This window comes from Pleurodeles waltl, chromosome 11 (genome assembly GCF_031143425.1).
Source record: "Pleurodeles waltl isolate 20211129_DDA chromosome 11, aPleWal1.hap1.20221129, whole genome shotgun sequence".
NCBI lineage: Eukaryota > Metazoa > Chordata > Amphibia > Caudata > Salamandridae > Pleurodeles > Pleurodeles waltl.
In genome coordinates this window covers 533,563,326-533,588,418 of record NC_090450.1, presented here as the reverse complement: position 1 = coordinate 533,588,418, position 25,093 = coordinate 533,563,326, and the positions used below count along the sequence as shown (strand labels likewise).

The 25,093-nt window shown below is 43.3% G+C and overlaps 1 protein-coding gene across 1 annotated transcript in view; it reads left to right on the top strand.

The window, feature by feature from the left end:
* The window catches only part of RASA2 (RAS p21 protein activator 2), a 461,891-nt gene that overhangs the window by 102,694 nt on the left and 334,104 nt on the right, over positions 1-25,093 (top strand). The window contains exons 3-4 of the mRNA XM_069213940.1: positions 10,052-10,155; positions 24,362-24,456. Coding sequence (XP_069070041.1) covers positions 10,052-10,155; positions 24,362-24,456 — 199 coding nt within the window. The remainder of the gene's footprint in view (positions 1-10,051; positions 10,156-24,361; positions 24,457-25,093) is intronic.

The following is a 25,093-nucleotide window of genomic DNA, read 5'->3' as shown; positions in this document are numbered from 1 at the left end:
ATGGTGTGTGGAAATTACTGACTCTTATTGATGTCAATGATTGTCATTGCTATTGAATTGTGTGGGTATGGGGTTATATGGTGGGAACTACTCCTAAACGTGCCTCCTTGTATGTTTACTTATTAAGGTCTGATGCTCTAACAATAATCACAGCTTATTCCTCGGTTATTCACTATTGGACCCCAATAGAGGAGCCACCCTAGCTTTTAAGGTTAATTACTACCTTTGTAAATGCATGTTATGTTGTTGAATTTAGAGAGCACTGTGATTACCCATAAGAGTGTCTTGGTCCTAAAAGTGATGAAACATACAGTATAGATGTAGATAACTTAGCTAAAGAAGCTTATCAAGTAAATGTGAATATCTTCAAAATATGTCACTGCAACGTACACTGGTGGTCACCCCTTAGCCACAGTCTGCTCTGATTTCTGCATCTCACTAGCATATTTCACATTCTTCTACTCCTATGCATAGTCGGGCCTGGTCTCTATATATTTATTCATTAGTATGCTCTATTGGCATCAATCTTCTCTTTGCGCATTCTCATCTTCAGTGGTATGCACAGTTCAAGTCACGCTCTGCATATATATACTCGAGCACATGCTGCACATGGTCAGTCATTCCCTCTCTCAGTTGTGTTCTTCACCATGTCCCCTTATGTATTCTAGTCATAACCTGTTCATCCAGAGGTTTGTTTTCATATTCATTCTTTCCCACTTTAAGGCTGAATTACTCACATTATTGGGCTGCTTTCTGATTCTAACCGCCCCACCTTGGGCCTAGCAGGAATATTATTATCAGAACCTTCTGTACTTGACCTTCAGAGAGTCTAAAGATGACGAATGCGAACATCTACAACGATGCAGCCCTACTTCACCCAGAGACCGGCCTTTTAACTTTTAATGCAGCAAGCCCATCTGCAGTTAGCCAGCTTGAGTTAATGGTCAGCCTGTGGCCTTCAGATAATTCCCGCTTCTAACTTGATGGCCCTTATAACGTAAAAACGTAACAAGAGCTCAGTACAAGGTGAATGACTGTTTTTGCCATTTACTGTAATCTAAAAGAGTAACCCACTTGTTTGACCAGTTGTAGGTGGTCTGGACTTTTCTTCTTACTCAGTTTGCAGATGTTATATAGCTGGTTCATGTAAAGTGCTATTGAGAAGGTATTGGAGTTTATAGAACTATACTATAATATACCACTTCAGGATTTATTAAAATAACATATGGTAGCTAAGTATGATTTATGGAAATATCCTGTGGTGGCTCATCAGGATTTATGGAAATATGTAAGATAGTTCATTGATATTTATAGAGATATTCTGTGAAAGCTAATTTGGGATTTACGGGTCTATTCTTGCATGACTTGTTGGGATAAATGGAAATATCCTACAAGTCCAGACATGATCAGCCACTGTAAGATGGAACATACTTGTTTATTTTCTCCTTTACAGGGACAATATCCACAGAAGGATCACAATGATGTTTTGTCGGAGTCACATATTCATATTCATTTTCTTTTTTGATATCTTATTTTGAGTATTTTCTTGGTTGTTTTTCTCCTTGCTGTTGAGGAACTTATCGTAGGTCAAGTGTAAGAAGACCACTAACATTCTAATTTAAACGCACCATAGATTCAAGGGGTTTTCTTAGCCTTTCAGTACATCACTTGTCTTTTTGGTTTGAGCTATTTATTGTTTGCAATAGTAAAAAGCAGTTCAATGTTTGTACTTGGGAGTTTGTAAAATAGAAGTTGAACAAATAACGTATTTTTATCAGCATTTTAAAAGATGAATGTCTTTCTCCACAACCGTTGCTTTGTAATTGTTTGACATTTTCACCCACTGCTAGAAACGTGTACTGCAAGTGTGTTTTTGTGAGCGTTACTTGCTTATTTTTTTATCAGAAAATAATTTATTTGCATTTTTTATTGATTGATCACGTTCAAATAAAGGTAGCAAATGTAATTTATTTTACAGTATACAAGTATTCAAATATCAGGAAATGTTTTAGTTGCAATATTAGCTGTTAAATACTCAATGTGCACACAACACATGAAAGTTTAAAAAAAAAAAAAAAAAAAAAAAAAAAAAAAAGGACTTGGAGCCTCCCCATTACTTACCTTTGGTTGGCTTCATTGTCAGTCTCATTTGATTGCTTCTCATTGGTCATTGTGTGCCAGGTTCATTTCCTGTTTGTGTGTTTGACCCTTCAATGGAGCATGGAGCAGGTATGGCTTCCTAATTGCAGCCAGTGCCCTTCCCCTTGTCTCATGCTTCCTAAGTTGAGTGCATGTGTTTACAGGTAGTCTCTCCTCCCCGTCCATCTATGTGTTGGTGCCTCTTAAGTTGTTTTGCTCAGTCCTCCTCCTTTCATGTTGTTGCCCCATTGTCGTTGCTTGCAGTGCCTCTCCTGCATTGTTGCCTGTGCCATTCCCCCTCCCCTTCCGTCATCATTGCTTCCCTGCCCCTGTACCCCTTGCCTGTTACTTGCCCCATTTCCTGCCCTTGCTTGCCCCATTTCCTGCCCTTGCTTGCCCCATACCCCCAACTCATTTTTTGGTTGATCCCTCCCCGTGCTTTCCTCTTTAATTTTTGCATCTGAAAGCGGGCTCTGAGAGTGCTTTTTAACCTAAGTATTGGTAAATTGTAAAGCAGCTCAGCTGCTTTACAGCATAGTTCAAAGTGTGAAAAGCTGTGACGTAGTGCTTTTTTTCAAATAAAAAAACAAAAACTTTCAGTCCTACTGCACAGCAGCCACACTACTGTACAACATGGCTAAAAAAAGACATTGACAAAGTCAATAGATCTAACATAGGGGAGACAGATTAGCTATTCCAATGCTTGTTATTTGTGTTTGCTTTACATGCTTATTGCTTGCTGCATTTTCCTTTCTCCACTAACTGTCTACCGTTCTGCCCTTAAGTTACTCGCTCTCTGGCCACTGTCCCCAGCACCTAGATGTGTCTCGTTGCTAGCTTTAATGTACTGTTTTGACATTTTGCCTTAATAACCAAACACCAGTCTTCTACTCACCAGCCTACTGTCGGCATCCTTTTCTGCCCTCAAGGTGATCGCCACATTCTCCTTCTCCCTCTACGTATGTCCCTTTGCCTTTACTTCTTGTTTCTTGTTCTGGCCACTCATCCTCATGGTAATGGTTGATGGTCCTCCTGTGAACGGTTGGGTGCAATTGTGCGTGCTTCCTCCTCCTTTTTGGTTATTTCTCCTCCATGTTCCTTTTTGATCCCGTATCCCCGACACCCGGGACCGGTCTTCTACCATTGGTGTCCAAAACAGCACCTTTGACGCTTGCAGCAAACCCCTCTTTTCCTGACTTCCTACCTGTACCTCCCTCTAGTCCCATTCTTGCCTCTTGACCCTATGGTGCCAGACGCCCCCCCCGCCACTCCTTCACCTTCTTCCTACTTGTTTAATCCTGTTCAGTCCCAAAGGAAAGATCACTTCCCAACATTGGAAGCAACTTGTATTGGCACCTGGTTAAGGAGAAGAATTAGGCTGCCTAATTTTCAGATCTATTCAAAATCTGTCTCAGAGTTATTTTGCCTGCACAGTTCATCATTGCCTGCTTGTCATGAATTGCAGTAGAACGCATCTTAATATCTTAATCGTTCCCATAAAATTTATATCCAAGAAATGTTGTCCCTTTTCATTGCATGGGCCGAAGATTTGATATTTGCCTTTCCTGATTTGCGTACGTCCCATTCACTGATTGTCTTCAAAGAGACAGCTCCCCAATAAATCTGAAGTTTAAGATCCATGCCAACCGAGCTGAGGGGGAAGTGTATTATAAATGTAAATTTAGTCAACCTTGTTGCATAATTATTTTTTATGTAGTTTGAATGTATTCATTGCAGCATAAGTTTGTCACTGTGTATACTGAGGACTGTTGACTTTGACAGTACTAGGCCTTGACTTGGTTTCATGTATTTTAAGGTCACAAACGTTGGTTGTGAGGCAGTTTCACTGGTCGGCACTTGTCGAATCGTCGTACATGTGTGTAGTTTGGTTTGAGAGGATCAGGCTGTTTTCAAACGTGTTTCTGTACCAAACCTGTAAATTAATAATAGTGGCTTATTACAAACTATACTGTTAAACAGATAGTACAGTGATTTAATGATTGTTTTTGACATGAGTTTCCAGCAAGCCATGAGGTAACAAACGTTCAGGGCCTACTCTGTCTTTCGTCCCGTTGAGCTTAATGCCTGAGAAGGTCTATTCATAATACAAGTGGCGAAATGATTGACTTTGATAATGTTTTTAGCACTACTGGCACTATCACACTTACTTCAAAATATTCTCAGGCTTTGTCCATTTTTAGAGGATCCCTGGCTTTTTGGTGACATGGAGTTCTATGGTAACTTTATTCGCCATAACGGTAAGGTTTGCCGCGTTTCCCAGGTTCATACCGTACTAGTTAGGCCAGTCCTGTTTTTTTTCCTCTATAAATTGTTGGGTTTGGGTGATAACCCGGTACAAGTTAGATTAAACCTTTGCCTTGATAATATTAACGTGTAAATATGACAAAACATGAGGGCATAGACAATATATAGAAAATGAAAAGAAAGCCTGTACTTGAAGTATTTTCCTGCAGCATGTCAAGCAGATTCAAATCATGTCTCTTCCTGTGGTATAAAAATCAGCAATTAAATTGGTGAATTACACCCCCTGAGCTATGTCTGTATGGCAACCAAAATAGTCTATGGAAGACTTGGATGTGTAGAGCCACTGGAGCTTGACATTTAGAAGCACGTTTTGTGACATATTATGGATGGGTAGAGGTCTGTGGATACTTCAGGGTGACCAGGAAAGTCAGTGATCTGAAGGTAAGCAAGAACTTCTAGGATGTGAAGTTGAGAGAGATTCAGCAACTTGAGGCACCTATGGTTGACTTCATGAATTAATGTCCCTGAGAACCTCTTAGCTCTTAATTATGTGTAAGATCCACAAGTAAATGACACTGAGTAGGAGCCTTAGCACCCCCTGTTGAGTGAGGTCTATTGGGACAAGCAGAAGCATTACAGGCCTTAGAGTGAGGAGGGTTTCGGCAACTAGGAGTGAGCACGAACCTCAGGACCCTAAGAGTGAGCTTGAGGCTCAGGGACCTATACTGAGCCATGTCTCGGACACATACGCTCACCCAGAGTGCCCACTGTGAGGATTGAGGGCGAGAAGACGCTTCAGCACTATGGTTGTGACAGTAGATCCCATGTCCTTAGGGTAAGCAGAACATCAAAGGAGTTATACTGAAACATACATTTTGTGGAATGTCAGGCTAAACATGGTCCTCATGGAAATTAGGGTGTCCGGTAGCTTCAAGGTAAGAGTGAGCACGAGCTAAAGTGGCTGACGGGAAGCAGGGAAATCAAATCACCAGATGATAAGCTGGGATCTAAAGGTACCTGAGAGTGAGCTGGAAACTTGGGGATCTGAGCCGAAGCAGGAGTCTGAGGACGGGATAGTGGAAATGAGCTTCAGGGTCCTCCTATTAAGTGGATACCATAGAGACCAACTGATGGGAAGCAAGTGTCTCAAGCCCTTAGGATATGTGCATCACCCTTGGATTCTTAAGGGTGAACAGAAGCCTACAGACACAAAGATATGTATGGGCTTCTAGGGTCATGTTGGTTGGAGGGCAAGCACCGGGCCATAAGAATGACCAAGAGGTTTAGGACCTGATTACAGAGAGAGGATTCAGAGATTGGAGAGTGAATAAGGGCTTTGAGGATCTATGAGTGAGCAATTGATTCTGGGACATATTTGTCAGAAGGCATATGGATGAGCTGCAGTCAAATGATGGTGTTTACAGTATTGGATAATGCTAACAGCCATAGAATATTTATAAACTTATCACAAATGTCTTCCCAAATTAGCACCTTTATGCTAACCAAGCCATGTTTCATGAAAGGTTAAGATCTGCAAATGTGGGCCATTGTTTTGGGTGCCCAGGTCAATTTTTGTTCCCAATTCGACCCTGAACATAGGCTACTTTCCGGCCTGGGGACAGGTGTGATGTCAGCAGGGATGGTAGCTGCTATCATTCACAAATGAACAGCACAAATATCCTGAACAGTCACTCCGACAGATGAGGCCTCCACCACTAGGAACTTGGTAGCTGGAAAAAGTGATAGGATGGAAGCACTCTGCAAAGGATTTCCCCATTTTTAGAAAAGTAAAATTAAACATACTAATAGGATGTCGATATCAGTTGGAGTTTGCTTTATGTTCTTCCTGCAGTTGGGCTATTCCTCACTTGCAGCATTAAATGAAAAGTCAACTAAAGAAGTGTTCCATCCTATCACTGGGTCAAAGAAAGAACATTCTATTTATCATGACATTAGTTCACACTACCTTAATATGTATGCAGGTGTTACGTGTGATAGAATGGTGCTTTGTGTGCGAACCTAGATTTAACACCAATTTAATTCCCATCAGGGTCATCTCAGGTTTACATTTTTATGATACTGATAAAATGGGTGTCTTCTAGTTGACTGATAGGATAATGTGTGAATAAACATGAGGTAGCAGATTCCACATAAAAACAAGTAATTACATAGGTATTTTAGGCTTTTAAAAAAGCAAAAATTTCAATAGATGTTAAAATTTCAACTGCTGCAACCAACAACACAAATAAGGACACCTAAACAGTACTGAAACACATCGGTTGAGGTGTTTTTAAAAAGAAAATACATTATGGCACTATGCAAATATCTTAGTTATTACCAAATTAGAGAGGAATTTGCATTGCATAATACTGATGATGATTCAGAATTAGAGAAGCATTTTGCATAGAACTATTATGTTTTTTTTTTCAATAGCATGATACCTGATGTTTTGGAGTGCCTTCAGGATGTGTTTTATGGTTCCTAGTGTACCTCTTTTGTACCCTTAACTCGTGTGGCAGTCTTTATATTAAATCAGTGGCTAAGCAGAGCTCTGTTGTCCACGGTATAGTGTGGTTTAGTCTGAGCATGTTTTTTAGTATAGAGCACTGCTGTATTGTTTTCATTAATGAGTAAAGCTTATTTTAACACTTGGTACACATGTACAATTTATATATTACCAAACTAAATGCATGCTTCCAAAAACCTGGCAGCTCAAGCACATTGTTACTTCTTTCATTAAGGGGGAACTGAATGCTGGATGTGCCACCACTACAGGGGGGGAGGCTACTAGAGGCTAGAAAAGCCAAAAAGTAATCTCTCAGAAAATAGCTTCAAAGACTTCAAAACAGATGGGAGAAAGAGCCAGGCCCAGTAGAGAATGGGGTTTTCAGCATCGGGGCAACCTGATATATGGCCTGTATTGTGTGCGTTGGTTACTGTAAACGGTGATTTTCATTAGTTTCGCATGTTTGTCAAAAACCATAACACCGTTTTTAACTGTGTTTTTAGTCAGTGTGCATAGAAAGGGAGGATATATCTTGAAAAAGGCTGCATTTTGGTAATGGGTAGGGATGGGCAAAGTAGTCCTAGGGCTTACCTCACCACTTTTTTTTAACTTTAGTGCTTTGCAAAGTGCAAAGGGTCCAGTTTTTTTAAAGAAACATAATAGCTGCAACAGGATGTGTGGCACCAGGAACGTTTATGCTGCTGCACATGACCAGGAACATACCGCAGCCTATGTGCATGCTGCACCCCTCCCCTCCCACAAAGCCAGAATCGCATCAATGATAGCGAAGTATGTACCTCATTGGAAGGTGGTTATGGGATTCAAATGTCAAAAGTACACAGATGTCGGCACCTAAAATATCAGATCTCTGAAATACTTTGTTGTTTTTTGTCCACTGCCCATTCATCTTCGTGGACCACCCATCCTTGTTTATGGCCCTCCCATAGCAAGAATTCTAGAGCCGGTCTTGGTAACCATAGTGATGAGGAGCTGAAATAAGAATATATAATTGGAGTAGTTGTGAAGATTTACTTTATATGAATGCTCAACTTGCCTGTACCAAGGCTCCCAAGTCCTCACGTGAGAACATAATTCAGCCCAGTTGTTTTCGCAGTATTCTGAGTCAAACAGGACCAGTGCATAATTTGAACCGGGGTGGGGGGGAGGAGGGCCTCCGGACTGATTTTTGGAGACAGGCACTTCATTTTCGCCATCAGGCAATTACGAGCGCAAGAGGACGAAAAACGCATAAAACGGAAATTGTGAGAAAGAGAAATAAAAGACGGAAAACTCATTACAACCGGAGAAAGCAGAGCACGTAAGAGTGGGAACTGGACAGGTGTGGGTGTCTGGTGGTGTATTAGAAGCTTGAGATCGATTTTAGGGCTACAGAACCTTGGAATTCCGGGCGCCGACTTTCATTTGCACCAGCACTCGTGATTTTTTTTTTTTTTTTTAAACAACCTAAGCACTGAACAGGATTACTAGTAACAGAATACAAAGAAAAAACCTGATCTGGATGAGGTAACTATTACCATAAATGTTGTTACCCGTTTAGGTGTCGACCCTTCAGCAGGCGTCCGCTATTTGACAGAAATACATACATCTCTCTTTCTACATAATCCGTATTAGGAGAGGTCAAAGCGTGGCCAATTAAGAGTTATTTTTCTTAGTACAAAACTAATGTGGTTGAGCCTCCATGCTAGCAAATGAACAAATAGACCTGTGGGAAGGTTTTTGCTGTGGCCTAATTGATAAAACGTCTTGCGTTTGCAACACCGACTGATAAAGGGGAAGCTGGTTTCGCTCTCGTCGCTTCCTTCCTCCCCGGCTTGCTGAAATCTTCTGTGATACGCGTCTGCTGTATTTCCGGGGGACACGGAAATTGTGGGCGATCAACCACAGTGAGACGTTCAAGTTGCACATTTTTAAGAATGAGTTTCTTGCAAATGACTGAGGTTGCCATCTTGTGGGTTTTGAACACGCGTTGACAGTTTATCCAGGCCCCTGCCGTCTTTCGACTTGTAAAAGGGTGTTTTTTATTGTATCCGTTCTTACCCTTTAAACTTCTTTGGCCCCCCATTGAATTGCTGCTGCAAGCTGGGGACCCCTAATGTAAGCCACGCCGACGAATTTTGAAACTCAAGACTATTAACAAAAATACAGAAACAAGTATACATCAGATACACAAGTTATGAAGTATTTTATTTAGTTCACAATGTTTCAACATGGACATTTTAACTTAAAGGGAAAGTTCGACCTTTTCAAAATTGAGCTTTATGTAAAAAACACGAATGTGCTAGACTCTAGGGTATCGGTTTGTTTTTTCCTCTAATGCATGAGGCAGAAGACAACAAATAGCAGCAGTGCACAAGAATAGAAAATGGAGAAGCATAACAATATTTTGTCCACAATAAAGGTGAGACTTGTACTTGTGTGTTGCAAACATATAACTTTTTAGAGAGCTTTAGAGTATCCACTGCCACATTGGGTTGTGCGGTCATTGTACTATGAATTAATCAATCGTTCTCTAATATTTCACTGCTAAGGCCTCTCAGTACACCACAGGCGTTTTCCCGCACAGATGGCATGAGGTAAAAAAAATGACAATATATGTGCCCATCAAGGACATAATGTTCTGAAGTTTGCAGTTGGCATCGAGAAAACCATGCAGTATTACCACAATATCCCTGGTTCCCACTTGGGGTACTTAGAATGGGGTGGGACTATCTCACCAGAGAAAACTGAACCCCACAGAGTAGAAATTTCCCGTCATGGTATTACCCGTCAGCCATTGTAATGTGGGCCTTAGTCTTGATAACTAACCTCGTGGAGCCTTCTTTCTTCACTCCGTGATGAGAAGTCTTCCGCCAGTGCTGTATTGGTGCTATGGTTCTTAGTGTTCCCCCTTCTAATTTGTTTCCTCATTATCCCCAGTCATGGTTAAAGCAAGTTTAATCTGAAGAGTCCCGGCACATACGTAATTGCTTCAGGGCCGTGACAAATCAAACCACATTGTTAAGCATAGCAGTAAAAACCTGCTCATACAAGCTTGTTTAATTTTTTTAACAATTGATCATAACACTCAGTTTTCTAAAATGCTTTTCGTCATACTAACATTTTTGTTTTTATTTCTTTCAGTCCGTTTTATGGCGAGGATTTTTTCTTCGATATTCCAAGAACTTTTCAATTCTTATCCTTTTATGTTTTCGATAAAAGTGTTCTGCAGAGAGACCTCCGTATAGGTATGGAATCTTTGATTTTTATGCAAATAGTTTTGTACATCTGATTGATTCGAAGGTGATGCTATTACTTTTTCATAATTACAATAAGCACGTTATTTGACATCTCCAACTTTATCTCTACAGGTTTACAGGTCTAGTGGGGCAAGCATTACGCTTGTTTGTTTCTGAATGCTATAATCAGACTGATACTTAAAGATTCTTGGGGACAAACCAGAGCATATTTAGGGTTGCAACCAATAATCCAGGTTGGGGGTTCCGTTAGCTAGGTAGGGCAGCAGCGATAGGGCGCTGTTTAGTTGTTCCACTCGATGGTTGAGAAAAGCCTGAAATGACCCAATTCCGTGTTCACTGAAGGGCTGAATCCTTGCACTGTTCCTTCACATTAGCAGTGGTATGACCTGATATTAGAGCTGGTTTTCAGCTTTAATCTTCCCATCAGAAAAACAAAATGGTAGCAAGGCTTTGCGCTTTGAGCACTCCTGCTCTTGATTTCCAACGTCAAGATTAGAGACGGCTTGTAGACAGACCACTCTGTGCAGAGAGATGCTTCTGTAAAACCGGGTCATTGTTATACCTACGAGAGACAAAAGACTATGGCCCATATGTACTAACACATTTTCCTGTGGACATAGAATGGATAAAGCCTTTTGGTACATCTGGCCCCAGGGATGTGGAATTCCTATGCCTGACACATCTTGTTTGGGGTCAAGGGCAACACGTTTTTATGTTTACTTTGTCCTTGGGACAAGTAGGCCCAACCCCCTGCAGCACAAACCCTTTGGCTGCCTGTTTACAGAGAGTGGAACTCTCTGCAGTTGAGGTAATGTGTTTCCAAAAGATAATGCTGTTCGAACTTGTATTTATGGTTCATTATTTGAAAGCCTTCATTATTAGGGTGAGTGCTGTAAATAAATGTTTTAAGGTCACACTTCACTACTGACGTTGGTTCCGGTACAAAAAAAAAAAAAACGTGTATAGGCTAAGTATAATGCTCCCAGAATGCTCTCTGATTAGATGCAAATGAAGTGTCATTTAGTAAAATGTGTTGATGCATGCTAGTATTTTCCAAAAATATTTCTAATGGAAAATCAGTGTAACCATTTTCAACACGATTATTGGAAGCATGAAAATAAACAAATACTGACAAAGCCAACTGATCTGACATATTTTTATAAGCCTTTTAGTTTCATCAATGCGTGTCTTGTTTTGACATGGCTTTTGTAACACTTTATTGTTGTGGGAGCTACCAGGCCCTCAACATTGTAACAAACGCTGGCAAAACCCCCCCAAAAAGCTTTTGAACTCTAAAAGCACACGTTGCCACCAGTGGCATAACAAAGGCCCCGCAGCCGCCCTCCAGGGGGCCCCTTCAGCACAGCACCTGCCCTGAGTGAGTCTGGAGAGGGGGCTCCTCCATGTACTTTGCAAAGGGGCACCCTCCAGTTTCGTTACGTCACTGATTGCCACTGTAGTTCCTGACACTGAACAAAACTACTTTGTGTGGCAATATGCTCCTTGTGGAAGAGCAGAATGCGATCACTCACAGTAAAGCCAGCCGAAAGAGAGAGAAATAGAAGTTTAATAAAAACAAAATGTCTTTGTTAACACCAGACCGAATTAGGGACCAAGACCCACATGTAGGTAGCTTTTTGCATGTCGCAAACAGCGACTTTCGCTGTTTGCGACGTGCAAAAAGCACATTGGGATGCACAAACCCAGTTTTGTGATTCAGTAACCTGGTTACCGAATAGCAAAACGGGTTTGCAACTCACAATTAGTAAGGGGTGTTCCCTTCCTAATTGCGACTCGCAGTGCAATGTAGGATTGTTTTGTGACTGCGGGCGCAATCCAATCGCAGTTTGCACCCATTTTTAAATGGGTGCTAGCACTTTTGCAAAAGGGGAGGGATCCCCATTGTGAATGTCACTGCAAACATTTTTTCAGAGCAGGCAGTGGTCCTGCCGACCACTGCCTGCTCTGAAAAAATGAAACGAAAAAGTTTCATTTTTCGTTTTTGTTATGCATCTCGTTTTCCTTTAAGGATAACGGGCTGCATTACAAAAAAAAACTGCTTTATTGAAAAGCAGTCATAGACATGGTGGTCTGCTGTCTCCAGCAGGCCACCATCCCCGTGAGGGCCGCCATTCACGAGGGGATCGCAAATTGCGACCCACCTCATGATTATTCATGAGGTGGGCATTTGCGAAGCCCTTGCAAATCACAGATGTTGTCAGGGACACCATCCTACATTCGGATTTGCGACTCGCAATTTGCAGGTCGCAAATCTGAACCTACCTACATGTGGCCCCAAATTCTTAAAGAAAGTCACAAAAGTGCACCCATGGTATATGTCGTACCCCTATAAAATATTTGTGAACTGTATGGGTAAATACGATGTGTAGATTTGCTCATGTGAAAATCTATTGAGCATTTGCAAGTTCATTTTCCCTCCAGCCACTTTCTTCCCAACCCTGGAAGAAGTTCTAATTCTGCCATTGTCAGGAGTAAATGTCCAACCTTTCTTATTATGGGAAAATATTAGAGAGAAGCTGGTAAAAATCTTTAAAACATGCAGGTTAGTAGGTTTGCAGACTCAAAGGCATTCCAGCCCTGGAACTATTGCTTACTGCTTCCTCCAGCCCCAGTATTCAGATCTGCAGAAAGGTGGCAAAATAAGGAAATTGCTACAGTAGGGATTGAAACTGCAAGTATTCAAGCCCTACTATGGTAGTAGCCCTGGCATAATCAGAGAGGCTATTATCAGAGCACTTACATAATGAGAGTGCTGCCATAATTTGTCGCCACACTACATGGCACCAAAGGGACAAGTAGATCTTTTTACAGGACAAGTAGATTTGAGAAGCAACCTGTCCTGTGGACAAGTAGATATTTTAATAAATTCCACACCCCTGCTGGCCCTAAGTCCCCAAAAGTTGGTTTAGGCTACAGGCCTCTCACTCTGAAAACATGCTTCTTGGGGGTGTGATCTGTGTGAGCGAGGGAGAGTGTTAAGTACATTTGGAGACTGTTCTGACTATTTAGAAATGAGGAGCCTTTGAGGAAGAAATGCATGCATTAAAATTCAGCTGCGTGGTAATGGGTACAAGGTCATCACGCGGGGGTGGAACCATAAAGCGCGTACCTCAGTGTACCAGGGAATTATCTCACTGTTCTTTTTGACCTACTAATGGGCAACTGCTAACCTAATAAGCACTGGGTAAGTCAGTAGGTCTACCTTGCATTTTGGGTTTAGTCTAAAATATTGAAAACCCTACTGCAGTGACAAAACAGTATGGAATGCTTTCTGTACAGAACGCCTTCATGAAATATAGAATTTCACGTGTGATGATTTGGGGTCCTGTTGAGATGTAAAATAGTTTTTTTTCTATATTAAAGTACAAGCATTCAGCAGAAGCAGAGTGATTTACCAAACTACCAATCGGATGAGCTCAGAGAGAAATACTCCTCTGCGTGCAACCACGGCCACTCTGTATATTTTCAAAATTTTGGTAGCAGCAGGTCAGGTACAACTGTTCTATCAAGCCAGACCTATAATGGCTGTGCAATGTTCAGCAGTGCATTAATCTACCCAGAGCAAGCCACTGGAAGGGGAGGGTCACAACAGCCCCTTTTTTTCTCCCTCTCCACCCAAGTGCAAGCTCATTACTGAGCCTCACCATGCACAGAACAAGTGAGGAAGATTGCTAATACTGATTACCAGAGACTGAGGTGTCTGGCGTTGATAAGAAACAGTTACTTCTCTTATTTCTTCCCTTTCACTAGTACCGATCCTTTAGATTTTTTCACATAATAAATTTGTCCTTTTATATAATACACCTTAATAACAGAACTGTCTCTTTGGGTCAAGAATCATTGTTTGACTTTTTAATGATCTCAGAAGGAAGGATGAAAGGCCATACAACCCTGGTAGCATTCGGACCTTCCTCAGCCTTTCCCACGCGCCAGTTTTCATTGGCTTCACTGTACCATAAAAACTTGAATAAGGCTATCAGATGTATTTTTTATTTTTTTTATGGAACCGTACACAGATAGACATGGCTGCCTTTTAATTCTTCTTGATGAGTGGTGATGCGGGAGAAACTATTAGATGTAACCTTTTAAGTGCGCAGTCCTCTTTCCAACCACAATAGCAGAGTTCTCGCTTACTATAAAACAAGCATTTTCAATGCACCGGGTCTCGCATTTGTTCTAGTTAGAGATATTAGCATTGTAAAGCAAAAATAAAACGCAGCGCGATCATGCTATGTAAAATGCAGCGCGATCGCGCTGCGTGTAAAATAAACAGATAAAGTAGTTTGGACTCCAGGCTGAAAACATTGAGCCTCGTATGTTTTTGGTACTTTACCAGTGCTGTGTAGGTGGGCTAAAGACCGGAAAAGGCATGACGTTTGCATGCCTTTCACAAATGAAAGTAAGCGGATTTTAAAAGGCAAGCCCACGAACCAATGTAAGTGAGTGACATGGCATGAGCATGGTTTCAGGCCCAAAGAGAGACTACAGAATTGACGGAGCACTTTGTGCTCGCCCATAATGAGGCACAGGCAGCAAACTTTGTGAACTGTGTTTCTGCCATATCTTCATGCACTCTACAAGAGCCACTCCCCAACAGACAAACCTGAGCCTTTATTAGTTGTTGCAGATTTATTAACCCATGCAGCGGGTGACACAAGCAAACCGGTTGCCCCACCAAAGCAAAAGAAGCAAAATAAAGAACACTTTCCCAGTCATCTGAGAAAACAAACTCTGGCCAGTGGGTTCTCTGTTTTTTCTGGCTTGCTGGGAGAGCATGTTTTGTTGACTCACTACAACATAAACACCGCTACAGTGTATTGCTCATTGTTATGGTTATTCCTATTGTAAAGATAACATTATTCTTGTTTCCACCCTTAAAAATGTGTGATTTACCTACGTGACTAAAAAAAGCTCGAAGTGTCAGTCAGTTAACATAGATGTTTGATGGTTCTTGACCATCACATCACTGTATGAAAATACAGTACAGAACAATTTTTTAAATTAGTTTTCGTTAAGAAATAACAATTGCCATAACCACAAGGATTCCATAATTCGTCAATATCCGGTCGGTGTCCCCAAGCGATCCATCTTGTAATGTATACACTCAACAGGCTAATGTACTTGTTACAATATTGCAAATGATTAGTTTATGACCAAAGAGGACATCTATAATGTCTATATATTCTATTTCCTGAAATTGCACTTCGGGAAAGGGAAGGAAGTGGGGCAAGGGGAAGATCAAGCACTCTCCTGACACATCCTGGGGACAAAGTGTCTTCAAAGCTCAGGACTTCCAAAGTGACACTTATATATAGCTTTCCCGTTCAACCAGGCACGGGGCTACCCACCAGCGTCTCATAGGTCCTAGTCATTAGAAATGTCTGAAGAGGGGACCAAAGGTCTGCAGAACTGGAATGGGCCGGCATAAGATCCCAATAGGCTGTTAACTGTTTTTGAAAATACGCTGCATCTTTCAACCAATCAGCTGTACGCAGAGTGTGTGTTTTTTTTTTTTCACAGCACATTGCCACTCTGCGCTTTGCCAATATAAGCGTCAGGCCAATCAGCTTCCTTGACACACAGTGTGTCCTTCACATATCCTAGCAGTACAACCAGGGGGGTGTGCTGGATTACCAAGCCAGTCATATCTCCAATCGTGTCTAGCCCTTACTGCCAAAATAACTGTAGCCTGCTGCAGCCCTATGCGGGGTGAAGAAAGTCTGCATCTGGTGTTGCACATCTAGCGCACCCTGAGTCTGCACGCAATCCCATTCGCCAAAGTTGCTGCGGGGTATAGTACACTCGATTTAAAAACTTAGTGTATTAAACGTAGCCTGTAATTAGGAGAGAGGTCGTGCATATGCACGCAGCAGTACTTCCAGACTTCAGACTTGGGTACATCTAAGTCTGATTCCCACTGTGCCCTAGCGTGCAGTCTTGTGGAAGGGGCAGTAGCCTGCATAGTTGTGTCATGCGCAACTATGTATAGGCCAGTAACTAACCTCCTGGGAGTTGGGGGAGACGCATATAAAAGCTCATGGGCTTGAAATGTCTGCGGTGGAGAGGGGAAGCCGGCGCTCCACTTACGACCACCGCTCTAACCTGGAAATATGTCAGGCGGTGTAGTGCGGTAGTATAAGGTGCACAGAGTGCTGTCTCCGATTAAATAAATTTACAGTCCGGGTACAATTAACCCATAGTAGTCAACTGCATAGTACCGAGGCGCGTCACACCTTCCCCCTCCATCTGCTACCCAGGTTGGTCAGATATCGGCTTGGAGGGTGCATACAACGCAGCTGCTCCTGTGGGTCAGAACAATGACTTCCAGACCAGGGGTGTACAAGCCACGGTGTCCGTGCCCACCCTAGGCCTATGCTGAGGATGGTAAAGTTCCTGGGAAAGTGCACATGGCCACAGAGAATCATGTTCAGGGGCCAAGTGCATTAGGTATCTCTTAGTTTGGATCCAGAAATGTGGGAAGTGTGCCTAGGCACAGTTGTAATAAAGCTCCAGATCTGTAGCGCTAAGCCACCCATTTCGATGGGGTGGGTCAGCAACTTTCATGCTATCCTAGGTTGTCTACCCTCCCACACCAGCGAGATTAATAAGGAGCAAAGTAATGTCTTAAAACATGATGTAAGTGGGATAGGAATGTTGATGAATAAGTATGAAAATTTGGGCAGTACTATCATTTTGGCAATCCCTATTCGACCCTTCAGTGAAAGAGGAAGGGACTGCAAGTCACAACCTTGTCCCCCAGCCACGAGATCGCCCTGCTGTAATGTTCAGCCCAGACTTCATTCACATCTCTGCTCAACCAAACTCCTAAGTATTGAACCGGCTCAGATGCCCATCGTAGTGGATACTCCACGAGGTGTGGGGTTGCAGCGTCCGACAGTGGGAACATTACAGACTTAGCCTACCAAAGTGAGCAAATTTTTCTATAATAGGGTCTAAATGTACCTGTGGGTCACGCACATACAGAGTGAAGTCGTCTGCTTACATCAACACCAGGATTGAACGTTGCCTGAACGACAAACCTCGATTAGTTTGATGCTGTAGCAGGCGTGCTGCCAGCGGCTTCATTGCCACCGCGAATAGCAGTGGCGAGAGAGGACATCCCTGTCAGGTGCCTCTAGAGACCGGGAAGGGCTCAGTAACACACCCATTGATTCTCAGTCTGGCCGTTGGCAGCGAATATGGGAGCCAAATTGAATAAAGTTGGGGCTCAGTCCCGACCGAGCCAGAAGAGCAAATAGGTAGGGCCATGCAAGCAAATTGAAGGCCTTTGTGGCATCTAAAAAAACTGCTGCCGCACGTCTCCCAGGATCTACCATCGGGCCGTCGCAAAAAGGTGAATACATTAAGCACAAAAGAGCATCCAGGCACGAATCCCAACTACTCTGGGAACACCAAATTTGGCAGCAATGGCTGCAATCTAGACGCAATCAGCTTCGACAAAATCTTATTGTCGACATTTATCAATGACAGCGGCCTGTTGGAGTCACAGGAACCGGGGTCCTTTCCCGGCCTCAGCACCTTAACAACAAGTGCCTCTCTGAGCGAGGGGGGTAGTATACCCTCCTCCAGGGACTCCACAAACATATCCAACAGATGAGGGGCTAGTTCCGTGTACTCCTTATAAAAAGCTGATGTGAGCCCATCCAGCCCCGGTGCCTAATCACTCGGAAGATCACAAATGACCCTCACTACAACCTCCACTGAAAAGGGGGCGTCCAGATATTGCCTATGTGCGTCCTCCAGCCATAGCAGGCTGATGGTATCAAAATATTCAGTGTACAACCCAGAATCTGGTGCCTCCAGCGAGGAGTGCAAGGATACATAGAAGTCCCGCATAATTCTCTGCACTTCCACCGTCCCTGTGCAGCGCTCCCCTTCCACGTCTCTGAGCTCAACAATGTAGTCACCTGCCCAAGGTTTCCATAGCATCGCAGCGAGCGTCTTCCCAGCCCTTTCTCCCTCCCCGTAATGTTGCTCTGTTGCCTCCCTCCCCAAAAAACACACTTTGGGGTAAGCCGCCTCTTCATACTGTGACATCTTGTCTTTTGTCTTTCTTAAAAGCTCGCCATCCATACTCTCACAATAACGTTTCTCCAGAGAAGCAAGCTGAGTCGGTAATTTGGCCAAATCACGGTGCAACACCGGAGCACCCCATGCGAGGCACACACACCTGATAACCACCTTAAAGGTTTCCAAAAGTAAGCTGGGGGAGGAGACAGAGCCCTGATTTTGAGGAAAATATTCCACTATTGCCTCTCTGACTTCCTCTCTGAATACCTGATCTCTCAGTGCCCCTCCAGGCAGGCGCAAGGTGAATGCCCCCCAACCTCCTCGGGAATCAGTAGCTCAATAAACACCAGAGAGTAATCCGATAATGTTTGTGGCAAGTGTTGAATCTCTCCTCCAGAGCTCCACGTCTTTGTCCCCCAACCACATATCTATGCAAGACCAACTGTTATGGACTGTATTAATACAAGTGCCCTCCCTGTGCATGCCGTCCCTTGCTCGCCATACATCTACTAGAGCATGCTCTGACATATCCGTCAAGACCTTAGCCGCTCCCTGGTGTGGGGTTTGCGCTCGGCTATTGCGGTCTACAACTGGGCTTAGCGCCACAGTGAAATCCTTACCCCTGTAGCAGAGTCCTGGAGCTACGTAAGCACACCACATGCCAGTCCTGTACAAAAACACTGGATCATCTACATTGTGGCCATATATCGATAGTACTGGAAAGGGCGGTCATAGAGCACCCCTACCATCATAACAGAACGGCCAATTAAGTCACAGATCACCCACCCCTTGTACCACAGCAGTCCCTTTCTTATGATAATTGCCACTCCCGGGCTTAACCAGAATACGCTACAATATGCCACTCTCCCATCCAGCCCGCCCTCAGCCGTGATCTGGTTTCAGCGATCAGATGAACTTCTTGCAGCATGCAGACATCAATGGCGTGATGGCGTGGATACGCCAATGTTACTTGGATTTTCCTCCAATCATTCAACCCCTTTACATTCCAAGACAGGCAACTCACCTTAGCATTCTCGCTTTTATCCATCATTCTGCATCTCACACCACACCAAGACAACATCCCCCACCATGGCAGGCGCATTTGTTCTGAGTGCAGATGGGAGGGAGGGAAAGGAAAGGGAAATAGGAAAGTAACCTAAAAACTTCTTTCCAACATATCCTGCCCCACCCACGTCGGCCCCCGAAACGGGCCAGACATCTCATCTCCACCCTAACCCACCCTGCAACCATCCCCCAATCCCGGAAAAATTCCTTTTCTCATGGACTCATACTTCGGGGCAGTGGAGAGGCTGAATTCCCACCCAAAAAGAGAATGAGAGGACAGGAAATCTAACCAAAGGGAAAACTAGACCAGGAGCCTCCCTGCCTGGTGACATATTCAATAAGGCTTAGGACCCGGGCCCTCCAACATTTCAGTATGTGTTCAACAGTAAGGGCATATTTTATCATTGTCACTCAGCAGGCCTCCATCTTCCTCAGTCCCAGGTGAGTCAACCAGGATCATTTTCTTTGGGAGAGTTTTAGCAAACTTTGTGGCCGGCTTTGGATATGTAAAGAAATGCAGTTTGCCATTATGGTGAATTCTCAATTTTGCTGGATAGATATGGGTGTATTTTGCATCTGTTTGATTCAGGGCACATTTTACCACCAGAAACGCCCTGTGTGATGCCTGAACACCAGGGGTATAATCAGGAAATATGTTTATTGTGATGTTAATATAGATAATTGGTCTGTGCTCTCAGGCCAAGTGGAGTATCGAGTCACAATCTCTATAATTTAACAGGTGTGCCATTATAGGACGCGCTGCGGCCCAAGGATCTATGAGCGCCCTCCACCCCCAGTACCGGAGAGAGCTCACCAGGAAAAAGCGCAGATAATATAGTCTTCACATAGTCTTCCATGTGGCCCATGTCTAGCGACTCAGGTACCCCCAGGATGCGGAGATTGTTCCGCCTGGAACAAGCTTCGAGGTCCTCGTTTTTGTTGCGAATTACCTCAAGCATTCGCTCCATCCGTTGGAGCCACTCATCTTTGGCACATTGTCCATCCTCCAAGTCAGAGGTGCGGGATTCTACCTGGTCAAGGTGGGTGTCATGATCATCTGCTCTGTCCTTCAGACGGTCCATGCACTCCGAGAGGAGATCTGGCTTGGCGTTGATATATGCAAGGCTCTGTTTGAGATCTATAAACATGGCCTTGATTGATGAGGACTGTGACTCGCCACCGTGAGGGCCTCTCGACACCTGACATCTTCAAGGAAAGCCCCTGGGTCCAATAGGAACACAGCCTGGTGGCAAGGGCCCCACTGTGCCTCTGCGATGCACGTTCCAGCACCAACAGGTCCCAGCCCGGGCTGCGGGTTACACCCCAGGCCCAACGAGGCATTGCTGTGATCCAGGGGCAGTGCCAGGAAGGAGTCTCCAACACAAAGCAGGGGGCCCTCCAATTAGTTTACCAACCTGCAGCTCGCTGGCTGTAGAGTCCACCCTCTTCTCTTGCTCCAGCTATGCTCCCAGCGTAATGCCTATTCAGGCTGCCTTCACCTGCTCTTCGGGTCCAGGCGGGCCACAGGGCGTCCGTACGCACTGTGGCTCGCCGTCGTGCACCCTCATTACTGCCAGCGCGGGCCGCCCATCCAGTGTGGGTGCCGATCTACATAGGGCCCGCCCTAGGCTTTGGCGCCTGTGCACACCACACGACCGGCCCCAGCAGCAAGCCTCTGCCCGCCCGCCGCACCCGCTGCTGCCGCCAAGCGGGACTGCACTCCTGCTCTCATGGTGCTGCGGGGAGGCTCAGGTGGTGCCCCCGCCACACTTCACCGCGGACGGACCTCAATGCCGCAGGGTCTGGGCCCACACCACCGCAAGGCCGACAGGGCCCTTGTCCCTAAGCGCCCCCGTTCTTCCTTCCTTGCTATCACCCGTCAGTGGTTCCACCTCTGTTCCAGTCTCTACCGGCACCTCAGCCCCTCTTCTATGCAATTCCTGCAGCAGATGTCTCTGAGGCTAGGATAAAAGTAGGATTAATACTCCTGTCCCGATGAGCCATCTTGCGGGCCAGCCAAGCCACGCCCCCTACAGTAGCACAATCACAGTAGCAAATCAGAAATTCAAGTTTTCAACAAAAAGACAATGAAATCTGAAAAAGACGAAGAAGTTTAAAAAGATGCATTAGTATACACCAACTAAGAATCCCGGTGAAAAGGCAATTAAATCCAAATAGTACCAAAAGTTCATCTGCCATAATCGTAGCACAAATTACATTTGTTGTGCCATAACATTCATAGAGAAATCTGAATTAGTAAAGGAATTCTGCAACTAATAGTAACCAATGATTGTGAAGTTGAAGCAAAAAAATTCTGTCATCCTTCTACAAAATGCAGAAGAATAAAAACACATTTTCACATTGTTTGCCTTGATGTATGATCATAAACCAAATAATAGAATCTTTTGAAGAGATTCAGCCCGAAGCAAAAATTATAGTGTATGAAAGAAGGCCTAAACAAAAATGATTTAGAAGATTTCTTGAGTAATCACTGTTCTCCTGTTTAGAATTCGTTTAGTACCAGGAATAGCCGTAAGTCAAAGAAGAGCAAAGAGTAGTTTCCCCCACTGAAATGTTTCTTGTACAGCCTTCTAGTATTCAAGAAACACTATTCGGGTCCAAATGTATATTCTTAGATGAAGATTCCACTGGTTTAAAAAAATATTTCTAGCCTACAAAGATAAAACATTACGTATTTTCTATGTTTAAGCAGGGGGATCTTTATAGTGTTCTCAGAGGATTTTTCCAATATATTAGTTCTTTCAGGACTACTCTAGAAACATCCTCAAGTTCATCACTGCATAATAAAATCAACTAAGTAAAAATTAACTAGGATTACCAAATCCTCTATGTAGCCTAGGGCAAGTTGTTCATGGGGACAAGGTAGACATCCTCAGGAGACCCAAATGCCTTATAACAAATAACTTTGCTTCTAGCTGTAGCAATGACACCAACACATTGCCCCAAATAGTGGTGCCTTAAAGAGCTGTGAATCAGTCAATTTACTAGTTCGCTTGATGCAGAACTAAAGATGGCTTCATTAACTTGCTGTTTGATACAAGGTGTGTTTTATTAAGGCCACAGTCAAACTCCTCTCCAGATAGGCAAAATAATGAAGTATTTTTCTAACTAGTAGCATCTATTGAAATCAGCTTTGATAGCAACTCTGCATCATCAGTGTACAGGAGACACTATAACACTGTCCCCAATTTTAGGTAGTTTCTGTCACCCCTGCTTATGTTTGCTTTCCTGTCCTGTCCAGGCACAGATTGAAGAGCAGGGTCTTGACAGACACCTTTGTAAAGATCAAATCACAGTACATTTTCCTGAAGGGCAAAATCTTACATGTGCTTGAAGATTTCAAAGGATTTTCATTAGCAGATCTAACAAACACTGACTCAGCCCCGTTTGTGTTAGGATAGTCTTCAAATTGGTCCTATTACCATGCACGAGGACAGATGGTATTCCGTAAAGGTAATAGAAATTGATCCAGGCTTTACAATTAGGCACTTTTAAGCAATAACAAAGTTTCAGACACTCTTTGTTGGTACTAAAAGCCATCGTGTCAAACAATAGCCTGCCTAAAAGATTTATCATAAAGTCGATAAGTGAAGTCAGATGGTAGTATGCGGGGTCACTTGTCTCCCTTTTTATGGTCTGGCTTGAAGGTGCAGCTGTCACCGGACAATTATGTGAGCGTCACTAGGAGAGAGGGCTTTGGCCCCGCCCACATGTTAGGAGCTACGAGTGCTTTGGCCCCGCCCACATGTTAGGAGCTACGAGTGCTTGCGTTGATTGAGCAGACGTGAGCTGTTACTCAAAAAGTACTTGCCCTCCACACAACTGATCATTTTATTTATGTATCCAGCTGCCTGAGCTTGAACATCCAGGTGCACACTCATGACATTGTAATGCTATTAAACTGCCTTAAATAGCTAGAAAATTTATGGTGTTTTCTCCTGAAGCAGCACAGATGGGAGGAGGTCAATCTTTAACCTACATGGATTTCGAAGTCTGACTTGACAGTGCAATTGTCCCCTAATCGTCTATTCTGCCCCGAATATTATTCAGCAGTTCTTTGCTTCCACACAAATACATATCCATTCCCATTTTGATTGCTTGTAATGCTTCCCATTACCATGCAAAATTGAAAACCATCCCTATTGACTTTGTCGATACTTGTTTAAAATTGGCCCAACACAATGATGCCGTGATTGGGGGGGGACGCAAGTTCAATGTTATGTTCATGACTAGAGTTATCACTGGAGTTCAATTCTCAGGACTATATTTTAACAGGTCAAGCAGTGCACTGTGGTGGGGGGGGGGGGGGGACTTATCCAGTGCCAAGAATACCTTGGACGAAGCAAACTTAAGACTGAGTATTTTGGACATAATCTATAAAAGTGTAAGGCTTTAAAGTGACCCATCTACCAAATAGCAGAAATAACGCCTTCCAGTTTTAAAGAGCTCTATTAACCTGAATAACTGAGGCAGCACACACACATAATGGACTCGGATCACTACTTGACCAGATAGTCTCTAGTTCATATCAAAATAGTTGCTCAGTTCAAGCTTCCTCGACGATCTGCACATAATATATAGTTTCTTTTGAAAGGTGGTGTTTTCCGAACACCTGGTCTTGAGTTATTTATGAGCTGGAAGGGAGTCGCAATAAAACTAGCCCCTTTTTTAGCTAACCACTTCCTTTTCTGGGGCACACACCATCGAGCTAGAATTCTGTGAAGTTTATAATAAACCTCAAATACTTGACATATCTTGGTCTTTTCATTTAAACGCTCCTCAGTAGGCCTTAAGCTATAATCATTAGAAATATTCCCTGTTTTTGACATGCAGTAAAACTTTATTCTGGTTGTACAGTGCAACTTAAGTGGAATGAAGACACTTAGCAAATTGAGATCCCCTATTTGCAGACAGTATTAGGAAGTAGCTGAAGAACGCTCCAACAGTAGCTCTGTGAATTGCTTTCTTTTAAGTGTCACAACTGCAAGAATTCTCTTCTCAAAGCATCCCGTACATCAACAGCGCACACTCTCAAATAATGTTCTTTTCTTTTAAGGGAAAGTAGCCATAAAGAAAGAAGAGTTGTGCAAATACAGTGGTAAGGAACTGTGGTTCCCCCTCCAGCCAGTTGACTCAAATTCAGAAGTCCAGGTAAATCTGTACATTGATGTAATAAATTCATGTATAATAGTTTGGTGCAGACTTGAAATGGGAGTTACTTGATAGCACATTTTGCACACTGTATAAACCTGTACTCCTACGTTTTTCCTGTTGAGCAACTCAAATGCTGATGTATGTTACCACAACTGTGGTAAATCTAGGAGATAAGAGCCGGGTTGCCAAATAACAAGGCTGCATATCATCGGTTTCACCTTATGCCTATTTCTTTTATCACACTACACTTCTGTTTTTTTAGCTCACTCTTGCAGGTTCTTTCTTCTAACTTTCACCATTAATTATTTTCTTATCTTTCAATTCTTCCTCCTGTCCCCCTTTCTGCCTTTGTCTTTCTTGATCTGTGCCAAGTCTTATGAAGAAAAGAAGTCCCAGTACCCCAAAATGAGTACTGGTGCCCACCACCTGCCACTACTGGCACAAATTAAGCACTGAATCCTGCTCAGGTATATATTCCCACTGCAGATTTGGTTTTTTCCTCTTGCTGTATTACATCCCCATTTTGAGTTCTACAGGTTAGAGTGGTGGTTAATGTGCCAAAAATATACTATTTCCCCCATTACAAAATAAAAAAACTCTTAATCTTGCAGTTTTTCTGTACAAATTCTACTTG